The sequence below is a fragment of the Gymnoscopelus microlampas genome, assembly GCF_963454915.1.
Source record: "Gymnoscopelus microlampas genome assembly, chromosome: 15".
In the NCBI taxonomy this organism is placed as follows: Eukaryota; Metazoa; Chordata; class Actinopteri; order Myctophiformes; family Myctophidae; genus Gymnoscopelus; species Gymnoscopelus microlampas.
In genome coordinates, this window is record NC_139952.1 from 558,321 (window position 1) to 579,988 (window position 21,668).

General features: G+C 42.0%; 1 protein-coding gene across 2 annotated transcripts in view; it reads right to left on the reverse strand.

Moving 5' to 3' along the window:
- smad10a (SMAD family member 10a) overlaps positions 1 to 21,668 on the reverse strand; it is an 86,721-nt gene that overhangs the window by 34,492 nt on the left and 30,561 nt on the right. For both annotated transcript variants that reach the window (XM_084080030.1, XM_084080029.1), the window contains exon 4: positions 103 to 277. In XM_084080030.1, coding sequence (XP_083936156.1) covers positions 103 to 277 — 175 coding nt within the window. The remainder of the gene's footprint in view (positions 1 to 102; positions 278 to 21,668) is intronic.

The following is a 21,668-nucleotide window of genomic DNA, read 5'->3' on the forward strand; positions in this document are numbered from 1 at the left end:
ACCAGCGGGGGCCTTAATGAAGTTCTATCAACCTCATAGACACATGAAAAACAGAAAAATTGCAAAACCATGGCACCACCTCTTTAATGAGAGCAGACTCACCGATGCCGGGCGACACCACTCTCTCGTAGTGATACGGGTTCACACACACGTTGTCGTACTTGAGGTCGAAGGCGTACTGGCAGAACTTGACGTGCTTGAGCTCGTTCTTGTGCAGATCGGGCCAGCGCCACAGACGTGCATAAATAACATGAGGGAACCCTTTCCTCCCCGCCACCTGCGAACCAAAAAAACCCACAAAACATTTAGGGATGATACCAGCTGGGAAACTCTGCACCAGTACCGATACCGAGGTTTTTTTGTTGTTATACATTCCCACCTTTTTTGCCAGGGAAACAAATGAGAAAATAAATAACTTTCATATTATAATGAGCATGAAATCAATCCTATAGATATATGAAACAATAGAGGAACATGGGACAACTCGCAACACTGAATGTTTTATTTAGTGATACGCTGATGGCAGACAACAAGACGAGTATCGTCGATAACGATGTACGACTGATAAAACAGTGCATCCCTGACAAAGATTTGATGGAAGAGGAGATATTGGTAGGAGATATAATTCATGGAGATATTTTAGTTTTCCTGTGTTTTCTGTTTTCTCAAAGGAGACTCTTTCATCAAATTATTGGCTTAGTATTGTGTCAAAAACAAAAAAAAATCTATGAACTCAAGGCTTAATGGGTTGTGTAATTGATAGAAAATAAGTCGTTTTGGGTGAACCACTCCTTTAATTAAGGTTCGGTCAGACAGCCGCGTGCGTCAAGAGGCATAGCTTCCCATATATGGGAAGCTACGTTGCGTTGATGAATGAACCATGACCCTGTGCCAACCAATGGGACAGATGTGTCATGCAGTAACCCCTCTTGACAGCCATTTAGTAGTTAGACTGGCTATCAAAATAAATGGTAAATGGTAAATGGTGCATTTATATAGCGCTTTTATCCAAAGCGCTTCACATAGATTGTGCATTACATTCACCCATTCACACACATTCATACACTGATGGTGGGCGAAACCATGCAAGGCACCAACCTGATCATCGGGAGCAATTAGGCGTTCAGCGTCTTGCTCAAGGACACTTCAACACTAACTCTGGGGGAGCCCCCCAGCCCGGGATTGAACTGGGAGCCCTGCGGTTTCCAGTTCACTCTACCCGGTCCCCTCTACCCCTGAGCCACTACCACCCCCGGCAGGTACAAAATGTACTTAAAGTACCAAAAGTAAAAGTACTCATTATGCAGAATGTCCCATTTCAAGTTTTCAAATGTATAAAAATCTTTTCAGATCTACAAGCTTGTGAGCTTGTAGAGCTATTTTCAAATGGCCAAAAGGTATATAGGGCTGAAGTGGTTAATGTATGTTTTGTAATAATAATCTAAATATACAAAGTAACTAAAGTTTTCAAATAAATGTAGTGGAGTAAAAGTTCAATATTTGGGTCCAAGATGTAGTGGAGTAGAAGTAAAAGTATTGGAAATTGGAAATACTCAAGTAAAGTACAAATACCTCAAAAGTGTACTTAAGTAAATGTACTTAGTTACTTTCCACCACTGTAGATTAGTGGAAAGGGAACGCAAGGCAGACGATCCAAAACTAACGGCCAGGCTTATAAATGTAAACATCTTTATTTAAAAAGTTGATCGATTGAATGACCTGAATGCTTTACATAGTTTATTGATAGGAATACCCCATCTAAAGAGCTTGCCTTGTAAGCTGTCTATTAAAGAATAGCAGTCTGATAAATAAAGTAACCCAAATAAATGAGAAGCAGTTGAAGTAGTTTTTATATTAGTTCTATTTGCATATCCTATACAAATGTAAAGGTTGACCAAGCGGCCAAGGCTCCAAAAACAAACAAATTCAGAATTACAGATTTTTTTTCTCAAAATCTCCAGGAAACAGTCCAATGCAGAAGGTAAACAGTGAAATCATTTTAAAGAAAAAATAATATAAATATAACTTCAACCCCTCAACAAACCCTACAGTATACTGCCCAAAAAGGTAATCCCTTAAATAAGGGCCTTGGCAGCTTTGTCTCTGGCTGTTTATGCTTTGCCTGCCCAAGTATAATCTCTCAAGAACAGATTCCGAGCAGATTCCAGAGAATTCCAGAGTTTTGTCTCTGGCTGTTTATGCTTTGCCTGCCCAAATATAATCTCTCAAGAACAGATTCCGAGAATATTCCGATTCCTTTTTATTGGACGATGGGTTCCCAAATTGGCCCAAGTATAACCAAAGATTGTTAATCTCAATTGGAGCCACTAGAGGCGAAATAGTACACAAATCCAACAATGGTCTCCTATGTAGGCGTGGTTTGCTTCTCCCCCGACCGATCCCACGAACACCCTCCCCTCTCCCTGGCTGACAACGTCATGTGGATGTGTATTTGTGGATGTTATTGACAAAGATGCTTTTTAAGAAACCCATAAATTCCCCCCACAAACCACACGTATTATTCAGTCTTAGGCTAGATGTGCTCCTGTTTCTGCTCAACATTGTAACAGTGCCTTTTATTTATAAGATGTGTGATAATAATGTCATGATTCCCAAATCATACCCCATCAACCAAGACAGTTAATAATGGAACATGATATTATTGAGCATTGGAACACACGTTATTCATATTTTGTCTATATAATGATTTTAGGTACTATATTCACATATATAATCTCAGTTTATCATTGTGTTGCTGGGATAGAGAAAGGTCGATAACAAAGTTGATTTTCTGATATCAATATTTACAAGATTAAAATCTTGTAAATATTGTGTGTCTTGTGATGATCGGGTCCAATATTTAGTTCAGTGACCACGGAGCTACTTTACTTACTATTGGATCAGGATAGTTTAATAATGTAGTCTGTTTAACAACTTAGATTGGAGACGTGTCGTGAAGTCCAGGGTACAGTAATAGCAGTCCCTACTGTTGCCGAGTATATCCACATTTTGGTAGGACCTTAACTCAATGGGTAGGACACTACAGCTCTTGCGATGATGTCAAAGGCGCAAACGTGTGGCAATAATTGTTGTGGTTGTTGTTGAACATAGATAGGATAGGCTTGAACAATCGTTTTCTGAGTTAAATGAACTGAATGAATAAGTTCGCTACGTTTCTTTTCAACCAGAGTTGTGGCTCTGATTTTGACAGAGCAGAGCAGAGCAGCATGTTTTGCTATGCTCCATGATAGGAGGGTGTTACGGACCGAATATTCTACAAATGTCTTCTAAATCCACATGTCGCTATAATCAGTGGTTCTCAAACTCATGTCAAGGACCCCCAAAATTATATGTATTTGGCCGCGGACCCCCATCTCAAAATATGTTGTTCCAGGGACCCCCAGAAGCAAAGACTTGAGTTAAAAATCACACCTGTGTGAAGGTAGCGGCGCCTTTGATACATTTTGTCATAGATATGTGTTTCAATATTAATATCTAATATATAATATCAATATTAGTTTATACCCCAGTTAATTAATAAGAATACAGAGGACGAACATAAGGATGGACATACACCTGGACATAGACACCTGACCAATCAGAACGTTGACGGACCTGACCAATCAGAACATCGACGGGCCTGACCAATCAGAACGTTGACTGACCTGACCAATCAGAACCTCGACGGGCCTGACCAATCAGAACGTTGACGGACCTGACCAATCAGAACCTTGGCGGGCCTGACCAATCAGAACGTTGACAGACCTGACCAATCAGAACGTTGACGGAAAAGCCAGGTATAGAGCAGGACCGCTCTATACTATGTATAGAGCAGGACCGCTCTATACTATGTATAGAGCGGCGCCAGCGCCGCTAAAAATATATAAATATATCTCACCGTCCTTCATCTCTCGTAGTGACACATTTGTAACACCACCGGATACGGAAATTACTTCCTGTTTAAGTCCCCCTCTAAAACGGCATTTTCTCTGCTTTGTATTTCTCCGCCGTGGAACGCTGTTTAGAAACGCTGTTTAGAAACTGCTACAACTGCAAAATGGAATGTCGCCGATTGAAAATTTCTTCTCTGGGCCACTCACACAACTACCCTGTGTGTCTACAAACAGTTGAACACGCGATCATAAGGGATTTAGCGAGGTCTGTGGGGGAGGCATGCGTTAATCCGACAGACCTTTTCTCCGACTATGTGGCATCCGTGTGCGGTTAGGGTTAGGGTGCGGGTTTGGTTCGGGTTTACTGTTTAATGTCGGAGCACTGCGCTGTCGGAGGAATGCGCTGTCGGACTAACGTATTGCACCCGGTCTGTGGCGAGGTGAAAAAGTAAGTGAGCCGTACCGTTCACATGGCAAAACATGGTGTTTTTACACTGGGCTGGAGAAGAGAGACTCCGCCCCGATCGGAATGTTTGTTGTCTGAGCGGCATGCACGTATCGCCGGTGTGTTTAGAAACGATTGGACTTGCAATCATAATGAAAAAAAAAATTGTGAAATGTTTTAAGTTATAAAAAACACTAAATCGCTGGCAGTGGGCAAACACAACCAGAAATAAGTCTGGCAGTGAATGAGTTAATATCATACTGTTTATGTCCCTCAAACGTTTTTCAAAAGGTTTGAGCCTAAATCAAGCCTCAGATATACTCATTCCAACTGACTTCTCTCTGGCTTATAAAGCACTTTCACCTGCAATACCACATTGTCCTGATTTGGCACGTGGCGCTATTGAGCCAGTTTGTATCTCCTGGTTCTGTGTGGAAAAAGCAAAAAAAAAAATATGTTGGAACTGAAAAACGGGAGGGATTGTATCACTTGTGACGTCACATGTGGCACGTGGCCTGTTTTGAGTCCAATTTACATAAAACCCCAGATATGCTGTGAAAGCCTGAGTGCTCAAACTGGGGTATTTTTGGGGATAGAAGAGGTAGGGGAGACCAAAAACACATAAAAGAAGGAAAAGTTAAAATTCATGGTGTAGTCCCTTTAACACTGTTACCGAACAAACACTCTATAGCAATGATTACTATCACAATATAGAGCTATTTAACACTGTTACTGAACAAACACTCTATAGCAATTACTATCACAATATAGAGCTATAGAGGATATGCGCATGCTTAAAGTGAATGGCACATCGAGTGGCAAAGCGAGTGGCAAAGCAACATGCAAAGTGAGTTTAACATTGTTTAAGGTTGTTTAATGCAATCAGATATGACTTTTCTGTTTGGATGCATGGGCTGTCAAGGCCAGAAAGTATTTTTTTGACACTCAGTAGGCATTCCTGCATAACTTCCGGGTTTGATGATGATGTCACGCATATCCTCTATTTAACACTGTTACTGAACAAACATTCTATCTATAGCAATGATTACTATCACAATATAGAGCTATTTAACACTGTTACTGAACTAACACTCTATAGCAATGATTACTATCACAATATAGAGCTATTTAACACTGTTACTGAACAAACACTCTATAGCAATGATTACTATCACAATATAAAGTTATTTAACACTTATATACAAATACATATCACTGACACCATCTTTAACATAACAACTGATAGTAAAATAGATTGAGACATAGGAACAGAAGATACAAGTATGAGCAGAATGACCCCTGGCCCTGTGTGTCCACAAGGTGACAGAAAGTGACAGCAGATGTCCTCTGTCAATCAGAACACTGTCTCCAAACAGTCCTTACCCCATGAAAACACACCCACCCCCTTCCTGTGGCACAGACACAACAATGATCACATGCACACATACACGCACGCACGCACGCACGCACGCACACATGCACGCACGTACGCACACGCACGCACGCACGTACGCACACTCACCCTGTCTCTCTCTCTGTCTCTTCTTCTTTCTCATTAAAGCATATTTACGTATACCTCCTGTTTGTACTTTGGGTTGTGGATTCTAAAATAGTTTGATAAGGTCCTGATCAGTGGTGTAAAGTAACTAAGTACATTTACTCAAGTACTGTACTTAAGTACAATGTTGATGTATTTTTAGCGGCGCTAAAAGGTACCTAAAGGTATAGACCAATTAATTGTTTACTAACATTGAGACTGGATGCGCAGGTGATTGTTTCACGCAATCAATTTCCAACCTGTTGTTTCGGGGTGCGCTAGTTTCAGCACACCCCTACCCCCTCTTGTGTGTTGGCTAGTGTGGCACGTCCTGGCGAGACCTGATAGAATGTGTTTCATTTAGCGCATACTGGTTGCACGCATACTGGTTCTTATCAGTGTGACGTCGTCTGTTAAGGGGTCTATAGAGCGGGTCCTGCTCTATACCTGACTTTGTCCGTGTTCACCATCAACGCTCTGATTGGTCAGACCCGTCAACGCTCTGATTGGTCAGACCCGTCAACGCTCTAATTGGTCAGACCCGTCAACGCTCTGATTGGTCAGACCCGTCAACGCTCTGATTGGTCAGACCCGTCAACGCTGTGATTGGTCAGACCCGTCAACGCTCTGATTGGTCAGACCCGTCAACGCTCTGATTGGTCAGACCCGTCAACAAAGTGATTGGTCAAGCTTCACGTGACACATGGCTATAAACACATTATAAACACATATCGATGACAAAATATATCAAAGGCGCCGCTACCTTCACACAGGGTGTGATTTTTTACCTTACTTGAGTATTTCCAGTTTTCAGTACTTTTACTTCTACTCCACTACATCTCAGAGGCAAATATAGTACTCCACTACAATTATTTGACAACTTAAGTTACTAGTTACTTTTCAGATATAAATTATGATATTATGAAACATACATTAACCACTTCAGCCCTATTTTATACATAGGCTATTTGAAAATAGCCGATCTACAAGCTTGTAACAGAGTATTTCTACATTGCAGTATTGATACTTTTACTTAAGTAAAACAAGCAAGTACTTTTTCCAAGACTGATCTAAGACCTGATCTAAGACCTCCTGATGTGTTTCTTTTTTTGTAACTTATTAGCGGCGCTAGCCGCGGATCCTGCTCTTTACCTGACTTTGTCCGTGTTCACCGTCAACGCTCTGATTGGTCAGACCCGTCAACGCTCTGATTGGTCAGACCTGTCAACGCTCTGATTGGTCAGACCCGTCAACAAAGTGATTGGTCAAACTTCACGTGACACGTGGCTATAAACACATTATAAACACATATCGATGACAAAATGTAAGGCGCCGCTACCTTCACACTGGGTGTGATTTTTTTTTTTTTTTTCAGAAATTCAACGAACAAAGAAACAAATATGAGAATGACACATACACAGAGAAATAAAGTAAAATGAAAATAAACTAGAAAAAGTGCTCCTCCGCCAGCAGACTTGTGTTGGGAATGTTGGGAATGTTCTAATTCTTATGTTCTAATTCTTACAAAAAATAGAACATGTTACTGTGTCATAGTAACATGACACAAGTGTCCTATCCGTCTGTATAACTGTCCTATCCGTCCTGTCTGTATAAGTGTCCTATCCGTCCTGTCTGTATAAGTGTCCTATCCGTCCTGTCTGTATAAGTGTCCTATCCGTCCTGTCTATGTAAGTGTCCTATCCGTCCTGTCTGTGTAAGTGTCCTATCCAATTGTTACAGTATCCGCCATTTCTCAGCCATTTCGTGATTATTCCTGTCTTACCTCACTTTGAAAGAGGCACAGACTCTTTCAAAGTGACACATGTATTTATAGGCCGCTATACGTCACTAGCCAATCAGATCACACTATTTCACCGTATAGTCACGTGTCACGTGAGGCTTGACCAATGTTAGTCCCAGTTTCAGAAAGTGAAAACAAACTCTCCTGGCGGAGACAATAAAGTAAAGACAAACAAAAAGGAATAAAAAATTGTGTTGAGGTGGGCGTTAGAACACAAGGATTAACATATGAACGGATTACAATATTTTCTTTTTTCTTTTTTAACAATCAATCAATGAGTTACATTTATCATCAAACAGTAAGAAGTCAATTTCTTCCAGTTCTTCGCATATTGTTCCGCTCTCAAGAGAGAAGGTCAGATTTTCCATAGAGTCTATCTCATTGTCAACTGTAGTCCAATCTTCCTTGGTAGGTGGTGTGGCCTGTAGCCATTTCCGAGTGATGGCTTTCTTACAGGCAACCAAAATGATTTTATACAGATATAAGTCCTGGCTCATGAGTTCAGCAGGGATTTTCCATACAGGATCTGTGTTGTAAAAAATAGGCATATTAAATAATCATCATCATAATAGATTTAATAAAATATTTATTTGAAAATAGCAGATCTACAAGCTCACAATGCATGCTTGTAGATCGGCAATTTTCAAATAGCCAATGTAAGTAAATGTATTTATAAAATGCTCTGGGGCCAGTGTTGGTGTTGTTCTGTGAGAGAAACAAGTGACGAGGTCTATGAAAACAAGCCCAAAAGAAACCACTTGAGCCCTATTAAATCAGCTCTTTTCAAAAAGAATCTTGAAAGCAAGCCCAAATAAGCAGCCACACTTCAGAAACACCTTCCCTTGTGTTGCTACGTTGCCGTGGTGGGGAGGCTTGTGTGTCTCTGTGACTCTGAGGGCTATACCGGAGGGGGTTCTTACCCTCGGCAGGTTCAACCAAGCCGGGCAGGTCTCAGGGTAGAGGCCCGACGAAAAGCAGCACCTGGTCCTCCAGGTTGGGGGTTGGGCGTGGGGCTAACAACCCCACCCCGTTAAAAAGCACCTTGTTACAGAAACACGAAAAGGAGTATCAAAAGAAACTAGCCTCCAGCTAGAGGATCTATGACACCATGTAGTGAAAGCCAGACCCATCTGGAAGCTACTGGGCCGACAATCATCATCTCTACCAGAAACACCATTAACATCGGAACATGGAATGTCAGGACCATGTTCGAAACTGGCAAAACAGCACAAGTGGCAGCCGAGATGAGAAGGTACAATCTGGAACTGCTGGGAATCAGTGAGGCAAGATGTACCGGTTCCGGTCAGAAGAGGCTAGCCACAGGGGAGATGTTGTTGTTCTCGGGCCACGAGGAAGACAACGCGCCCCACAGCCAGGGAGTGGCCCTGATACCAAGACTGCTCAGAGGGCTCTCATTGGATGGGAGGCATATGGACCAATTATCCTCACAGCTTGTTTCCAAACAGAAAAGAGGAGGATAAATATGGACATCATCCAATGCTATGCCAAGACCAATGAGAATGATGAGGATGTCAAGGAGGAGTTGTACCATAGACTGCTGTCCATTATCCAGGCCCGCTCAAGTCGAAACATCATCATGACTATGGGCGACTTCAACGCAAAAATCGGCAGCAACAGCCAGGGTTACAAGGATATTATGGGGCAGCAAGGTCTGGGGGAAATGAATGAGAACGGGGAGAGATTCACCAACCTGTGTGCCACAAGCAACCTTGTTATCGGCGGGAGTGTCTTCCATCACAGAAGGATACACAAGGCAACCTGGGTATCACCAGATCTGATGACGGAAAACCAAATCGATCATGTGTGCATTGGAAAAAGTTCAGAAGATCTCTTCAAGATGTGCGCGTGAGAAGAAGAGCAGATGTTGCTTCAGACCACCATATTTCGAGGAGCTGTTGAACAGACCAGCCTCACTTAATCTGAGTTCCCAGAAGTTTTCGCCAGCTCTGGCGAGGAACTTCTGGGCCAGAGCCCTGGTATTTGTGGGCGGGATGTAAGTTACGCTCAGAATCTGAGCGGACACGCCTCTTACCGGTCTGAGAGCTGTGCAACTCATCTAAAAAGTCCGACGAGAGGCAAACAGCAGTACACAACAATGGCGGCCGAAATTTCTCAAGGGGAAATTGCTTCCCGTCAATCCTATTTAGATGCAACACCCACTGCATGTGGATCTCGCCCCCTTTTCTTCATTGGCTGTTGATTTGAATCAGAACTCAGTGGCCGCGCCCCTGTTGTCCAGGATCCAAGCCGAAGACTCCCAGACTAAGCATCACTTAACCCAGTGGACATCCAGCCAGCTGAAAGTGACCTGCCGATTGCCTGTGATGTTCCTTCAAAGGAAGAGATCCACAAGGCCATCAAACAACTGCGAAATGGGAAGGCTGCAGGGCCAGACAATATTCCAGCAGAGGCACTGAAAGTGGATGTTGAGACCAGCGTAGAAATGCTCTACCCTCTATTCCGTGACATCTGGATCCGTGAAGCCTGTTCTGCTCTATGGAGCAGAAACCTGGAGAACAACGGTTAACACCATGCAAAGAATCCAGGCATTCAATAACACCTGCCTTAGAAGGATCCTCCGCATTCGATGGCCAAACACGATCAGTAACCTGGAACTCTGGCAGCGAACAGGACAGCACCCTGTAGAGGAAGAAATCCTCCAAAGACGTCGGCGATGGATTGGCCACACTCTCCGCAAACCTGCATCTAGCATCACAAGATACGCCTTGTTCTGGAACCCAGAGGGGAGAAGGAAGAGGGGCAGACCAAGGAACACCTGGCGGCGTGACCTGGACGCAGAGGTGAAGAGAACTAGCCACACATGGGGACAGCTGGAGAAATTGGCCCAGGACCGGGATGCCTGGAGAGCTCTTGTTCGTGGCCTATGCCCAAAGTTGGGCTATAGGCGTAAGTAAGTAAGTAAGTACTTCAGAAACAAGCCAAAACAAAAGCAACCAGCAACTAAATATTTATAAGCGACTTTACAGGAAAACAAGCCCAAAGTTGCTTATAATAATCAGACCTGGCAACACTGTCTAATGCACTGTATCCTCGTTAGCTCGTCCTGGTGTTTGCACTTTCTTCATTTACAGCCGTACATCTACATAAACGTTCAGATTTCAAATATAAAGTGCTTAACCCATGGCCACGGATGTTACAATTATGTACGGCCCCACATAAGTACTCTTCAGCATTGTTCAATAAAAAGCATTTTAATCCGATCGGTGGCCATTTTCTCATAGAGTTATAATGTTATTGAGTGCAATACACCTCCCAACCGATACGGTCGCGTAGTTGAAAGCAAATGGAGAAAATGGCCACCAATCGGATAAAAATACTTTTTATTGAACAATACGGAAGATACCACTTCTGAGGGCCCGTATATAATTGTAACATCCGGGGCCATGGGTTAAGCACTTTATATTTGAAATCTGAACGTTTATGTAGATGTACGGTGAATAAAGTGCAAACACTAGGTTGCAGTTCAACCGTCACAACGAGCTAACGAGGCTATCAAGCCTAGCTAATAGCTACACGTTGTTTTGTCCACATCTTCAGTGGAATACTTCCATACAAAGGAACGTTGAGCGGCTCACAACAAATAAAAAGCAACTTTACAGAAAACGAGGTTGCTTATAATAAGCATACATAGCAACAGTAGTTGGTGACGTGTGGGTGGTGCTGTGGAAACACACGGTCGCAGCGGCGAAAAAAACATTTTTTGCATTTTTTCAGACAAACAAACACGTCTACACTAGTGTGTGTGTCATCTACATCTACATAGTCAATCTATATACCATTGTAAAGGTACGGGCCTTGTGATTAAAATGATGCAAACCATTCCGAGATAGCATCAAAACTGACGCTAAAATCAACGCCAAAGTCCGACATACACAAAACCGGTTTCATGAAAATAGCAGATCTACAAGCTCACAACGTGTCGCACTGAGACGCCTTGTGAGCTTGTAGGTCGGCTATTTTGGATTTCTGCAGAGTGTAACATTACTGTAAAAATGAATGAATAAACAAGGATACTGTAGCAACATTAATGGAACGCTGCTACTTATGGGCGGTATTCTGGTGCGTGAAACTGGAGAACAATGCCTAGCCAGGCCAGTCGAAACCTCTATGCAAATGCTGGACATGAACGTTCAACCCCCAAAATACACACAGAAACTCTCTTACAAACAGACAAACAGAGTCATCTAATTGTAACCATTTAATGACTATAAAACGGCTTTCTGATGGAATACAAACCTTCTTCAACATTCGAACTGTGTTAATATGAAACAAAAGAGGGAAAAAAATGTTATCCGCTATTTTCTAAACTCAAAACCATTGGCCAAAGGGTGGCGCTATAGCAGTCAATTGAAAAATGACAACTTTGAACTGGTACAACTCATGCCCTGTTTGACCTACAGACATGAAACTTCGATACACACATGCGTCTCCTCATGCCGAACAACTTTCACACTCTGACTTTTGACCTCTGACCTTTAGATCTCCCACCATTTTGAATTATATGAAAAACAGTAAAAATCTCCTCCTGGGATTTTTTGAGCAATCTGCACGAAACGTTTTACACATGAGCTTTGGACCTATGCTGACAAACTGGGGAAGCTTTTATGAGCCAATGAATATTGCAGTTTTATGAAAATGATTCGTCTGCCCCTAACACATACATGCAGACTCACATTTGTTTGAAACTTTGCAGTAATGTAGGAGGTCATTCCAAACAGTGGCGTCGTTAGGGGTGGGCTTCGGTGGCTATAGCCACCAATGTTTTGTCCAAAGCCACCAATAAAAAACAAATTAAAATAAAAAAATTAAAAGTTTTTTTTTATTTTTTTTATTATATATCTATCACCCTAACCTAACCCTACCCCTAACCCTAAAACCGAAATAAGGTAAGAAAAAACGGGGGAAAAAGCACCCTAATCCGCGAAATCCGCGAAAAAAATCGCGCGCGCGGGAGGAGGGGCACATGCACGCGCGCGCAGCGCGCGTGCATGTGCCCGTTGCCTGCGGGGCTAAGCCCCCGACCTAGTAGAGACCTAGCGACGCGTCTGATTCCAAATATCATTGAAACCAATCTTACTCCAATTGGCCAAAGGGGGGCGCTATAGCAATTTTTTGAAAATGCATTAAACAGGTAAAAGTCATGCCTCGTTTGGCCGACAGCCATGAAACTTGATTTCTGAGCAATTTGTGTGAAACTGTGTCATCTGTGTGAGCTCCTTTTTCACCAGTTCAGGTCTGTTGCTTCAATGGCTTGATTGCTATACCATCTGCCTTGTTTTGTTGTAGAGGCCTGGCTTCATTAAAAAAAAGCGTCTTTGGATTCTCCTTTCTCACTGACGAAGTCTGTGAATCGAATAGCTCAATCAGTAAAGTGTTAGCCTCTTGTTCTGAAGATCCCTGGTTCAAACCTCACTCAGTGCAGGCTACATTTAAACTGCATTGTACAAAACATGACCCTGTTGATTACGACATGTGCAATTTTTTTTAAATAACATGAAATGATTTTTTTGAGAGTAGTTGTATTTATGTATGACATACTTTCTTGTGAAAATAGCCGATCTACATTCTCACAACTTTTCAGATAGCAACGCGTTGTGAGCTTGTAGATTACTATTTTCACTAGTTTCCATTTCGAGGAGACAAAAAATCTTTATTGGTAAATGTTTTGTGAACCAGTGATCTAGGGTAGTTAGCGAAACAGAGGCTTGGTTCATAACGGACAGAAACACTTATAGATATCAACAGACACCATGAGGGAGGCCATATCTCTAGCTAGAGAGGCAGCCTGTGAGTCCGTAGGTCGCTGGTTCGATCCCTGTCCCCGTCAATGTGTTGAGGTGATCATCATTTGGAATTCTTAGTTTTACAAATACTGTTTCTTGAGGTTAGGTTCAGTTTTACTGAGGTTAAAGGGACACTTCGCCGATTTTGATAAAAAATCCTATTTTTATGAAGTCTAGGACTAGTCTAGGACCCCATAATTGGCCATAAACATGATCCTGGTGTTTTTTTTGTGTTGTATCTGTGTTTTTAGATTTTTGATCCGTGAGACACGGCTGAAAGCGTCAAATGACGTTTTCAGCCGTGTCTCACCTTATGTCCGCACTACATACTGCAGGTGACTACAGGTGTAGTTCAAACCCAAACCAACCCCCATGGTTCAAAGGACCGGCCCCTGAGGGTGTCTCCCACACTTCGTCCACCCTTCTTTCCCCACTCGGACACTCCCATTAGCTACCTCACATGCACATTGCACAATCATGGCGTCTCCAAACATATGAAAGTCCGACCAATCCATGGAGGAAGATGACTATTTTTACGTTATCTCGGAGTCAGAAATACAGCAGGGTTACTTATTTGAACCCGAGTACACCGAAGAACAACCGCAGCGCGGGGACAAGGGCAGCAGCTGCAGCAGACGAAGAGCAGCAACAACGCGTCTGGGATGATTCTTGGTGGAACATACACAGTAGCTTGTCTATCTTATTCATTCATTCACACAACTTGAGTGCTGGCATCAATCTTTTATTATCGTATTTGTGGAGCCATGGCGTGCATATGTAAAGTTATTGTTTACTTTGACTGTAGCCCTGAAACATGACGGTCATGGCGGAACTTCAACCTGGTTTTGTCACTTTTTCAATTTACAGCCCGTTCATCTACATAAACGGTCAGATTTCAAATATAAAGTTATTACCCCGTTGCCACGGATGTTACAATTGCAATCGGGTGGGTCTAAGTACCCGTATATCTTCCGTATTGTTCAATAAAAAACATTTAAATCCGAACGGTGGCCATTTTCTCACAGATGTATAATGTATGAGTGCAATACACATCCCAACCGATAGGGTCGCGTAATTGAAAGCATAAGGAGAAAATGGCCACCGATTGGATTAAAATGCTTTTTATTAAACAATACGGAAGATACTGGTACTTAGACCCACCCGATTCAAATTGTAACATCCGTGGCATGAGGTCAGGACTTTATATTTGAAATCTGAACGTTTATGTAGATGTAGGTCTGTACATGTAGAAAGTGCAAATACCAGGTTGAAGCTCCGCCATGACTGACATGTTTCAGAGCTACTGAGTACATGACGCCGTCGGGTCCCGAAAAATAGCAGATCTACAAGCTCACAACGCGTCGCGGACTCAACACTTTGTGAGCTTGTAGGTCTGCTATTTTCGGTGCGCATGCAACTAAGAATAAATTAGGTATCACGTCGGATGATATCCATGTAAACTACAAGTCTAATCTAATGTGTTCTTTCCAATGACAGGACAAAAATGGTCATCAGCCTGCAAAAATGGAACTGCTGATGAAGACCTGGGACTACAGCATTTATATTATTTTTCTAAATAAAACGGTTACATTTACACACTGCTTGTTCTACTCATTGATCATGGTATATTCTACATTGTGTAAGCATTTATAATGACAAAATGTATGAACACCCAATTCTATAAGGGTTCTTTTGAACTGTTTCATGATATAGGAGATGGTCTTTCATTTGCCAGAATGCTACATAATTACATGACTGTAAGCATTACAGATATACAGTGATGCTATGCTCATTTGAGAAGTGGTTGCTCTCTATTTTAATGACGTGACGCGCACGTCGCTTAACACCTACAGTACAGGTCACACAATGGACAATTGATAGGCTAATTCCTATGTTAATGTACCTGGCGTGAGTCGGGAGCCTTTGTAAACTTTGATGAAGTGTGAATTTAAAGTAGTTTTAAATCTATGCGTGTGCCTGCGCGTCCCCCTGGGCAAATAAGTGGTTGCTCGGCGTGCAACCCCGTCCACTGAGCATTGCACCCCTGCAGATATAATAGTGAAAAACTCTTGTTCATTCTGTTAGTATTTACTTCTACATGTAATCATTATTTTTCTGGGGACCCCAGCACATTGGATTCAACTTTACTGGTCTCAGATACAATAGGCTATAGTAAAACCTAATATTATCCGTACACCAATTGAAAGCATGAAACGGTTTAGCTTAGTCCAAAGAATATAACTGGAAATGACAGTGAAACATTATGCTCTCTCAGATATACGGAGTCACACATGACATGAGTATGAAACGTTTTGTTTTATTATTATATTGTTGACTATGCCGCATCTCCATGGATGGCCGACTCCCAAGTAGAAGATGGACGTCACGTCACCAGCACCGGACTGTCTACATGGTGGGATGGAATGTTGAAAAAAATATGATGCACGCGCGCGCACACACACACGTTTAGTGTTACTATGCTAATTTATACATGATATATTTAGTTTACTATAAGATACAATCAAATCAATACAGAACACAATACAACAGCAGCCAAGACTAGTTTCACCTTGCAGGCGCAACAAAGACACGGTGATGATGGGACTGTTACTGTTAGCCTATGGTCCAACTGTAGCCTACTGGTTCAACAGAGGCAGATTTCACGTGGTCCAACAAAGAACATGGCTTCGATGTCGTGTTTTGTGATCCAAAGGTAGACAAAAAAGTCGTAACGTAACATTCATCATTCTAAAGCATTCAGTGTTGCCAGATCTTGTGAGAGAAATAAGCAACCAGGTATATGAAAACAAGCCCAAAAGAAAATACCTAAGCCAAGAGCACTTTAAACCTAGACATGGGCTATTTGAAAAATGCCGATCTACAAGCTCACAACGTGTAACGATGTGACGCAGTGTGAGCTTGTAGATCTGCTATTTTCCAAAAAATCTTGAGGGGAAAAAAGTGCAAAATGTGGAATATTTTTTAAACATTTTAACAACACATTTTTGGTAGTGTCTCCCTGGCAAATATGTTGGCGCGCAGTGCACAGATGAGGGTCCGTGGAAAAGTACATGAACATGTTTGAGAACCACTGGTTTAAACAACAATCAAAACATTTGGAAACAACCCCAAATATCAACAACATTTTAGAAACCAGCCGCTTATAATAAGCAGACGTGGCAACACTTGCCAATGTGCTGTATGTGTTGTTGTTGATATTGTAGTGAGAACTGGGAGGGGAAAGTTACAATGTAGACCACGCCCCCACACAGCCTCCTCCCCACAAGGAAGTGCAGTGCCCCAAAGCATTGTGGTCATTGTAGTAATGCAGCCAAACCCCAGTCATCCAGTCAAACACACAGACTTCTATATTTTTCTGGCCATAGGGTGCATATTTGAAATTTTGCTACTGTTATCTACTACAAATATTATTAACATTGAGTGACTGGGACTTCTTCCAGGGGTGAAGTGCTCCTTTAAGGTTAGTGAGGGTGGGTGCAGAAAAGAGTCATCTAGTCAGCAACCTTCCCCCTATTCCCATGGATTGGATCCACCCCTCTCACCTGCTCTCACTCATCGCCAATCACACCTGTCTTCACTCACAACTCATTAGTGGCCTGATATATATATACCCTGCCTGTCCTTCAGTTCTGCTTGGCAGCAGCAGCAGCAGTAACAATTCTACTGGAGAGCCCTCTGTCCTGGGGTCGGCGAAGCCTGTCGATTTCACCAAATCTCAGCTGTTTATTAGCGTTTTTGTGTAAAAGAATGTCGCCATGGTTAGGGGCTGCCCAGCTGTGGGATGGCCCTGCCTCCCGGGTTGCCAGATCATGTGCGCATATCCCCCCACGGAATGCGTCGACCGGGTATGGACTAGTGTTAATTAATGCATATGCAATTTTTAAAGATAACATGAAATGCCTTTTTGAGAGTAGTTATTTACAATGTATAACCTATTTCCTTGTGAAAATAGCCGATCTACAAGCTCACAACTTTTTGGATAGCAGCGCTTTGTGAGCTTGTAGATCGGCTACTTTCACTAGTTTTGGTACAGAGGAGACATCACATTTCTCTATTGATAAATGCTTTGTGAACCACTGATCTTAGTTTTAGTGAAGCAGGGGCTCGGTTCATGGCAGAAGGCAAGAGTCTATAACCTGACCCTGCCAGAGGTGGCGGTATTGAGTAACCAGGTGTGGAGCAAGCTGTTTGGATCTGGTAGCGTCAGGTTAAAGAGTCTATGATCTTCAACAGACACCGTGAGGCTGGATGAAGCCTTAGCCATGAGGGGTCTGCCATAGCTGAGTGGTTAGTGAGCCCGCCTAGGGAGCCAGAGGCCCTGGTTGCCCCAGGTTCGATTCAAGGCCAGGCCAGCATATGTGTCGATGAAATGAAATTTGTCCCTGAGCAAGACTCTTAACCCCTAATTGCTCACAGGTTCTCATTGGAAACAAGACCGCAAGGACTTTCATGAACGACCTGTTAAAAGGAATTCTCTTTATCCTAGCTCAATCACTAGTGTGACAGCCAGGGCAGGAATTTCACGGCGGCCACGGCGGCCATGGCCGTCGTTGCCCCTCTCATTGGCCGTGTGCCCCTCGAATAATGACATGCCTTCACGGCCACAGTGGCCGTGGTGCCCCAGCTGCGCCCAGAAACTGATTTAACAGTTTTTCCTCTGCGCGATTTTCCTGTCAATACGTTTTTTTTAGACACCAGTCCCTTTGGTTGAGCTGCGCAGCTACAACATGCACAGTGGTAGGTAGGTTTGATTTTGAGCCTCCTATGAACCTTCGGAATCCCGCAACACCGTGTAATAGACACAAAAGCATTACCGGGCCAAACCGGAGATAAATCTAACGCAGCCTGTTGAATGGTAGGTTTGATTTCTAGCCTGAGAGAGAGAGAGAGGATTCCGTAGTCCTACAGACCGATGTGCCCCGATGTTTTTTTCAACAGCAAAATATAGATGAATACGTCTAATAAAATACAGCGAAATCCCCAAATTATGAGTCTTAATATAAAGCAAGCAACAGAATAACTGCAGACAAATTAAAAGTTTAGGCTATCAATATCATACAAAAGAGTGACCTCACCGCTCTGATGGACAAGAAATATATATTCCTTTTGCAAACCACATCCATAATATCTGTTCGTTTGTCAACAATGTTCTAATTGGGAAGTTTATTTCAACAGCTAGAATGTGACAGTTTTAGTCCGTTTGTTGGTGCGCAACACAGCCCTCGTTAAGTGAATTACTTTCACCTGCAGCGCAGTGTGTGGAGTGTGCGCAACAGGGCATATCTCCGCCAAGCCAGGGTGACCTACCCAGGCTCATGAAATTCATATGCAGGCATAGTAGCCAATTAGAATGAAATCTGCAAAAACGGACTCATACAGAACCATATATTGGCTATATATTATGGCTGTGGGGTGGAAATCTTGTATGTTCCTTTTTTATTATTATTTAAAAACAATTTAAAATCGTGAACATAGCCAATCTACAAGCTGTAATTATTAATAATTAAGAAATACTATATTTTAAAGAGTGAAAAATCAACTAAAATCATTATTAGTGCAAGTTCAATCACATTTCATTTGAATGAAAATAACTTGTGGGGAAAAGACAAAATCTCTACCAGAGGTCTTCAACAGGGGGTCCGTGACCCCTAGGGGGCCCACGAAGGTACTGCAGGGGGTCCGCGAAGGTACTGCAGGGGGTCCGCGAAATTGTTGTTTGATTAAAAAATATTTTGTTTTTAAAAACTTTAAAAACTTTTTTTCATTCTTTTTTTTTTCAAAAATGTAAATTTGTCTTTAAACATAACATGACATATTTTAATGGCTTAGTAATGAATGCACAATAACATGGTATGTTTATACATATTTTGTAGAGGAAGATCAGTGGTGTCAGTTCAGCAAAAGCTAAGGTATGGCAAGGTTAGGGTTGCCAACTCCCAGAGATTAAAATAAGGGACATCTAGGCTATCCTTTTTTTTTAGGGGGTCAACCCCCCCAAAACCCCTGAAATGCATAGAAACTATGCATTATACCTATAACACAATGCAAACACAATGGTCTTACACCTGCATTAGGCTACTATTCATGATTTTATTTCTCTTTTTTTTTTTGGAGCCAAGGTATGGCCATACCCAATTGACGCCCCTGAGAAAGGTCCTTTTGCACACCTACTGGGTCAACCTGTGCGTAGGAGCAGGCAATTATTTCATGTGTATTTATATAAAACACAATTTTATACATAAATATATGATATATATATAGTAGCCTACCCCCTACCTACCCTACGAGGTAGGGGGTCCCTGCTCCATCACCCCATCAGTTTGGGGGTCCCTGGCCTGAAAAGGTTGAAGACCCCTAATCTGTGAATCTAATGTGATTAATGTGACCCCTACTTCAGTCAATGAAGTCCAGGGCTGAATGTGACATATTGAGACCTATATAACCAAATATTGGTCATTTGCCAACACATTATTTTGTGAAATAAATGGGTTATATTTCACAGATAGTTATACAATTCTTATAATATATTAAAATACAATCATCCTTAACCTTCAAGTTAAATGCATTATTTCCGTGGACTTTTTTTTTTTTTTTTTTTTTTTAAGTTTTTGTACTTAAAAAACTTATTTTTTTTTGGATGGCCTTCCTGCCCTGGCATTTGGCCTTTGTGCCCTCCAAAAAATTACAACACCAAAGGCCAAGTGGCCTTGCCCCTAAAATGACGAAATTCCAGGCCTGGTGACAGCCTGTGAGTCCGAAGGTTGAACATTCGATTCCTGTCTATGGCCATGGGTTGAGGTGTCCATGAGTGAGGTCCTTAACCCTGGATTGCTAGCCACCATCCCTCAGCACTCTGCTCAGCTATTGAGAATGCTCATTTGTTAGTTGCATGGGCTGCTTTGTCTCAAGTTCAATCCATTCAATCCATTCTGTTTTTATGTCTTATTGTGCTATTGTTCCATATCGCTTTTTGCCTATCATGCCTCGAACCCGTTTATTGCTGCTTGCAGCTATATTATTATCTTGTGTTTGTCTTTCTTTGACAAAGCCTGTTTGGTCAGGATCTATCATGTCCAAGACAATATCTTCCATCCTTCTAGCGATAATTGCTGATGTGTTTCAATCAAAATAAATATAAAGATTAGAGCCTCACCCATATATCAGTGTGGCTGATACATATGACCCATATATATATATGATACATATTTTGGTCACTATTTGTCTACTTTTTGACTAAATCGGTATCGCCGAATACGCAGTTGATGCTGTCCTGATTTGAACCACTTTGCAATGTGCGCTTTGCAATGTGCATTGCATTCACACACACACACACACACACACACACACACACACACACACACACACACACACACACACACACACACACACACACACACACACACACACACACACACACACCCATTAAGACCAGGAACGCATACTGTGTCATTTTAGATTTTTTAGCTATAACCACATTTTATACTTTAGCTATTCAAAAATAGCAGATCTACAAGCTCATTGCGCGGCACAGAGTTGTTTGGAAAAATCGTGACATTTTTTGTTTTTTATAGCGAACATTTTTAACTCAAATCTTTTCTTCTGGGGGATTCTACAAATGTCTTCTAAATCCAAGCAGTTTTTGTTTTGTTTAGTTTTTTATTTATGTTGCTATATATTATTGTGTGGTGTTGTATTCTTGTGATATGGATCTTCCTGGGTCTGAAATAAAGATTGAATTGAATCAGTGGTTCTCAGACTTTTTCATGTGAAGGACCCAATGATATGTATTTGTCCGCGGACACCCATCTCAAAATATTTTGTTCCAGAGACCCCCAGAAGCAGATTTCAGTTACAAATGTATGTAGATATTCAAAGATTTGCACACATTTTCACGATTTATTTTAAAAAATAGCAGATCTACAAGCTCATAGCACGGCACCCGGTGCCGCGCTATGATCTTGAGCTTGCTATGAGCTTGCCAAAGAAATCTAAAACGACAGAGATGCGTTCCCGGTCTTAATGGATTAATAAGATGTTGTTTGTATCAAAATATAATAAAAAAAATGCCTCAAATGGTCATCTAGGACTCTCCAAAACTGTGACTAAAGGCTCTAATACAGATGTGGTGATGTTGCACAATCAAATC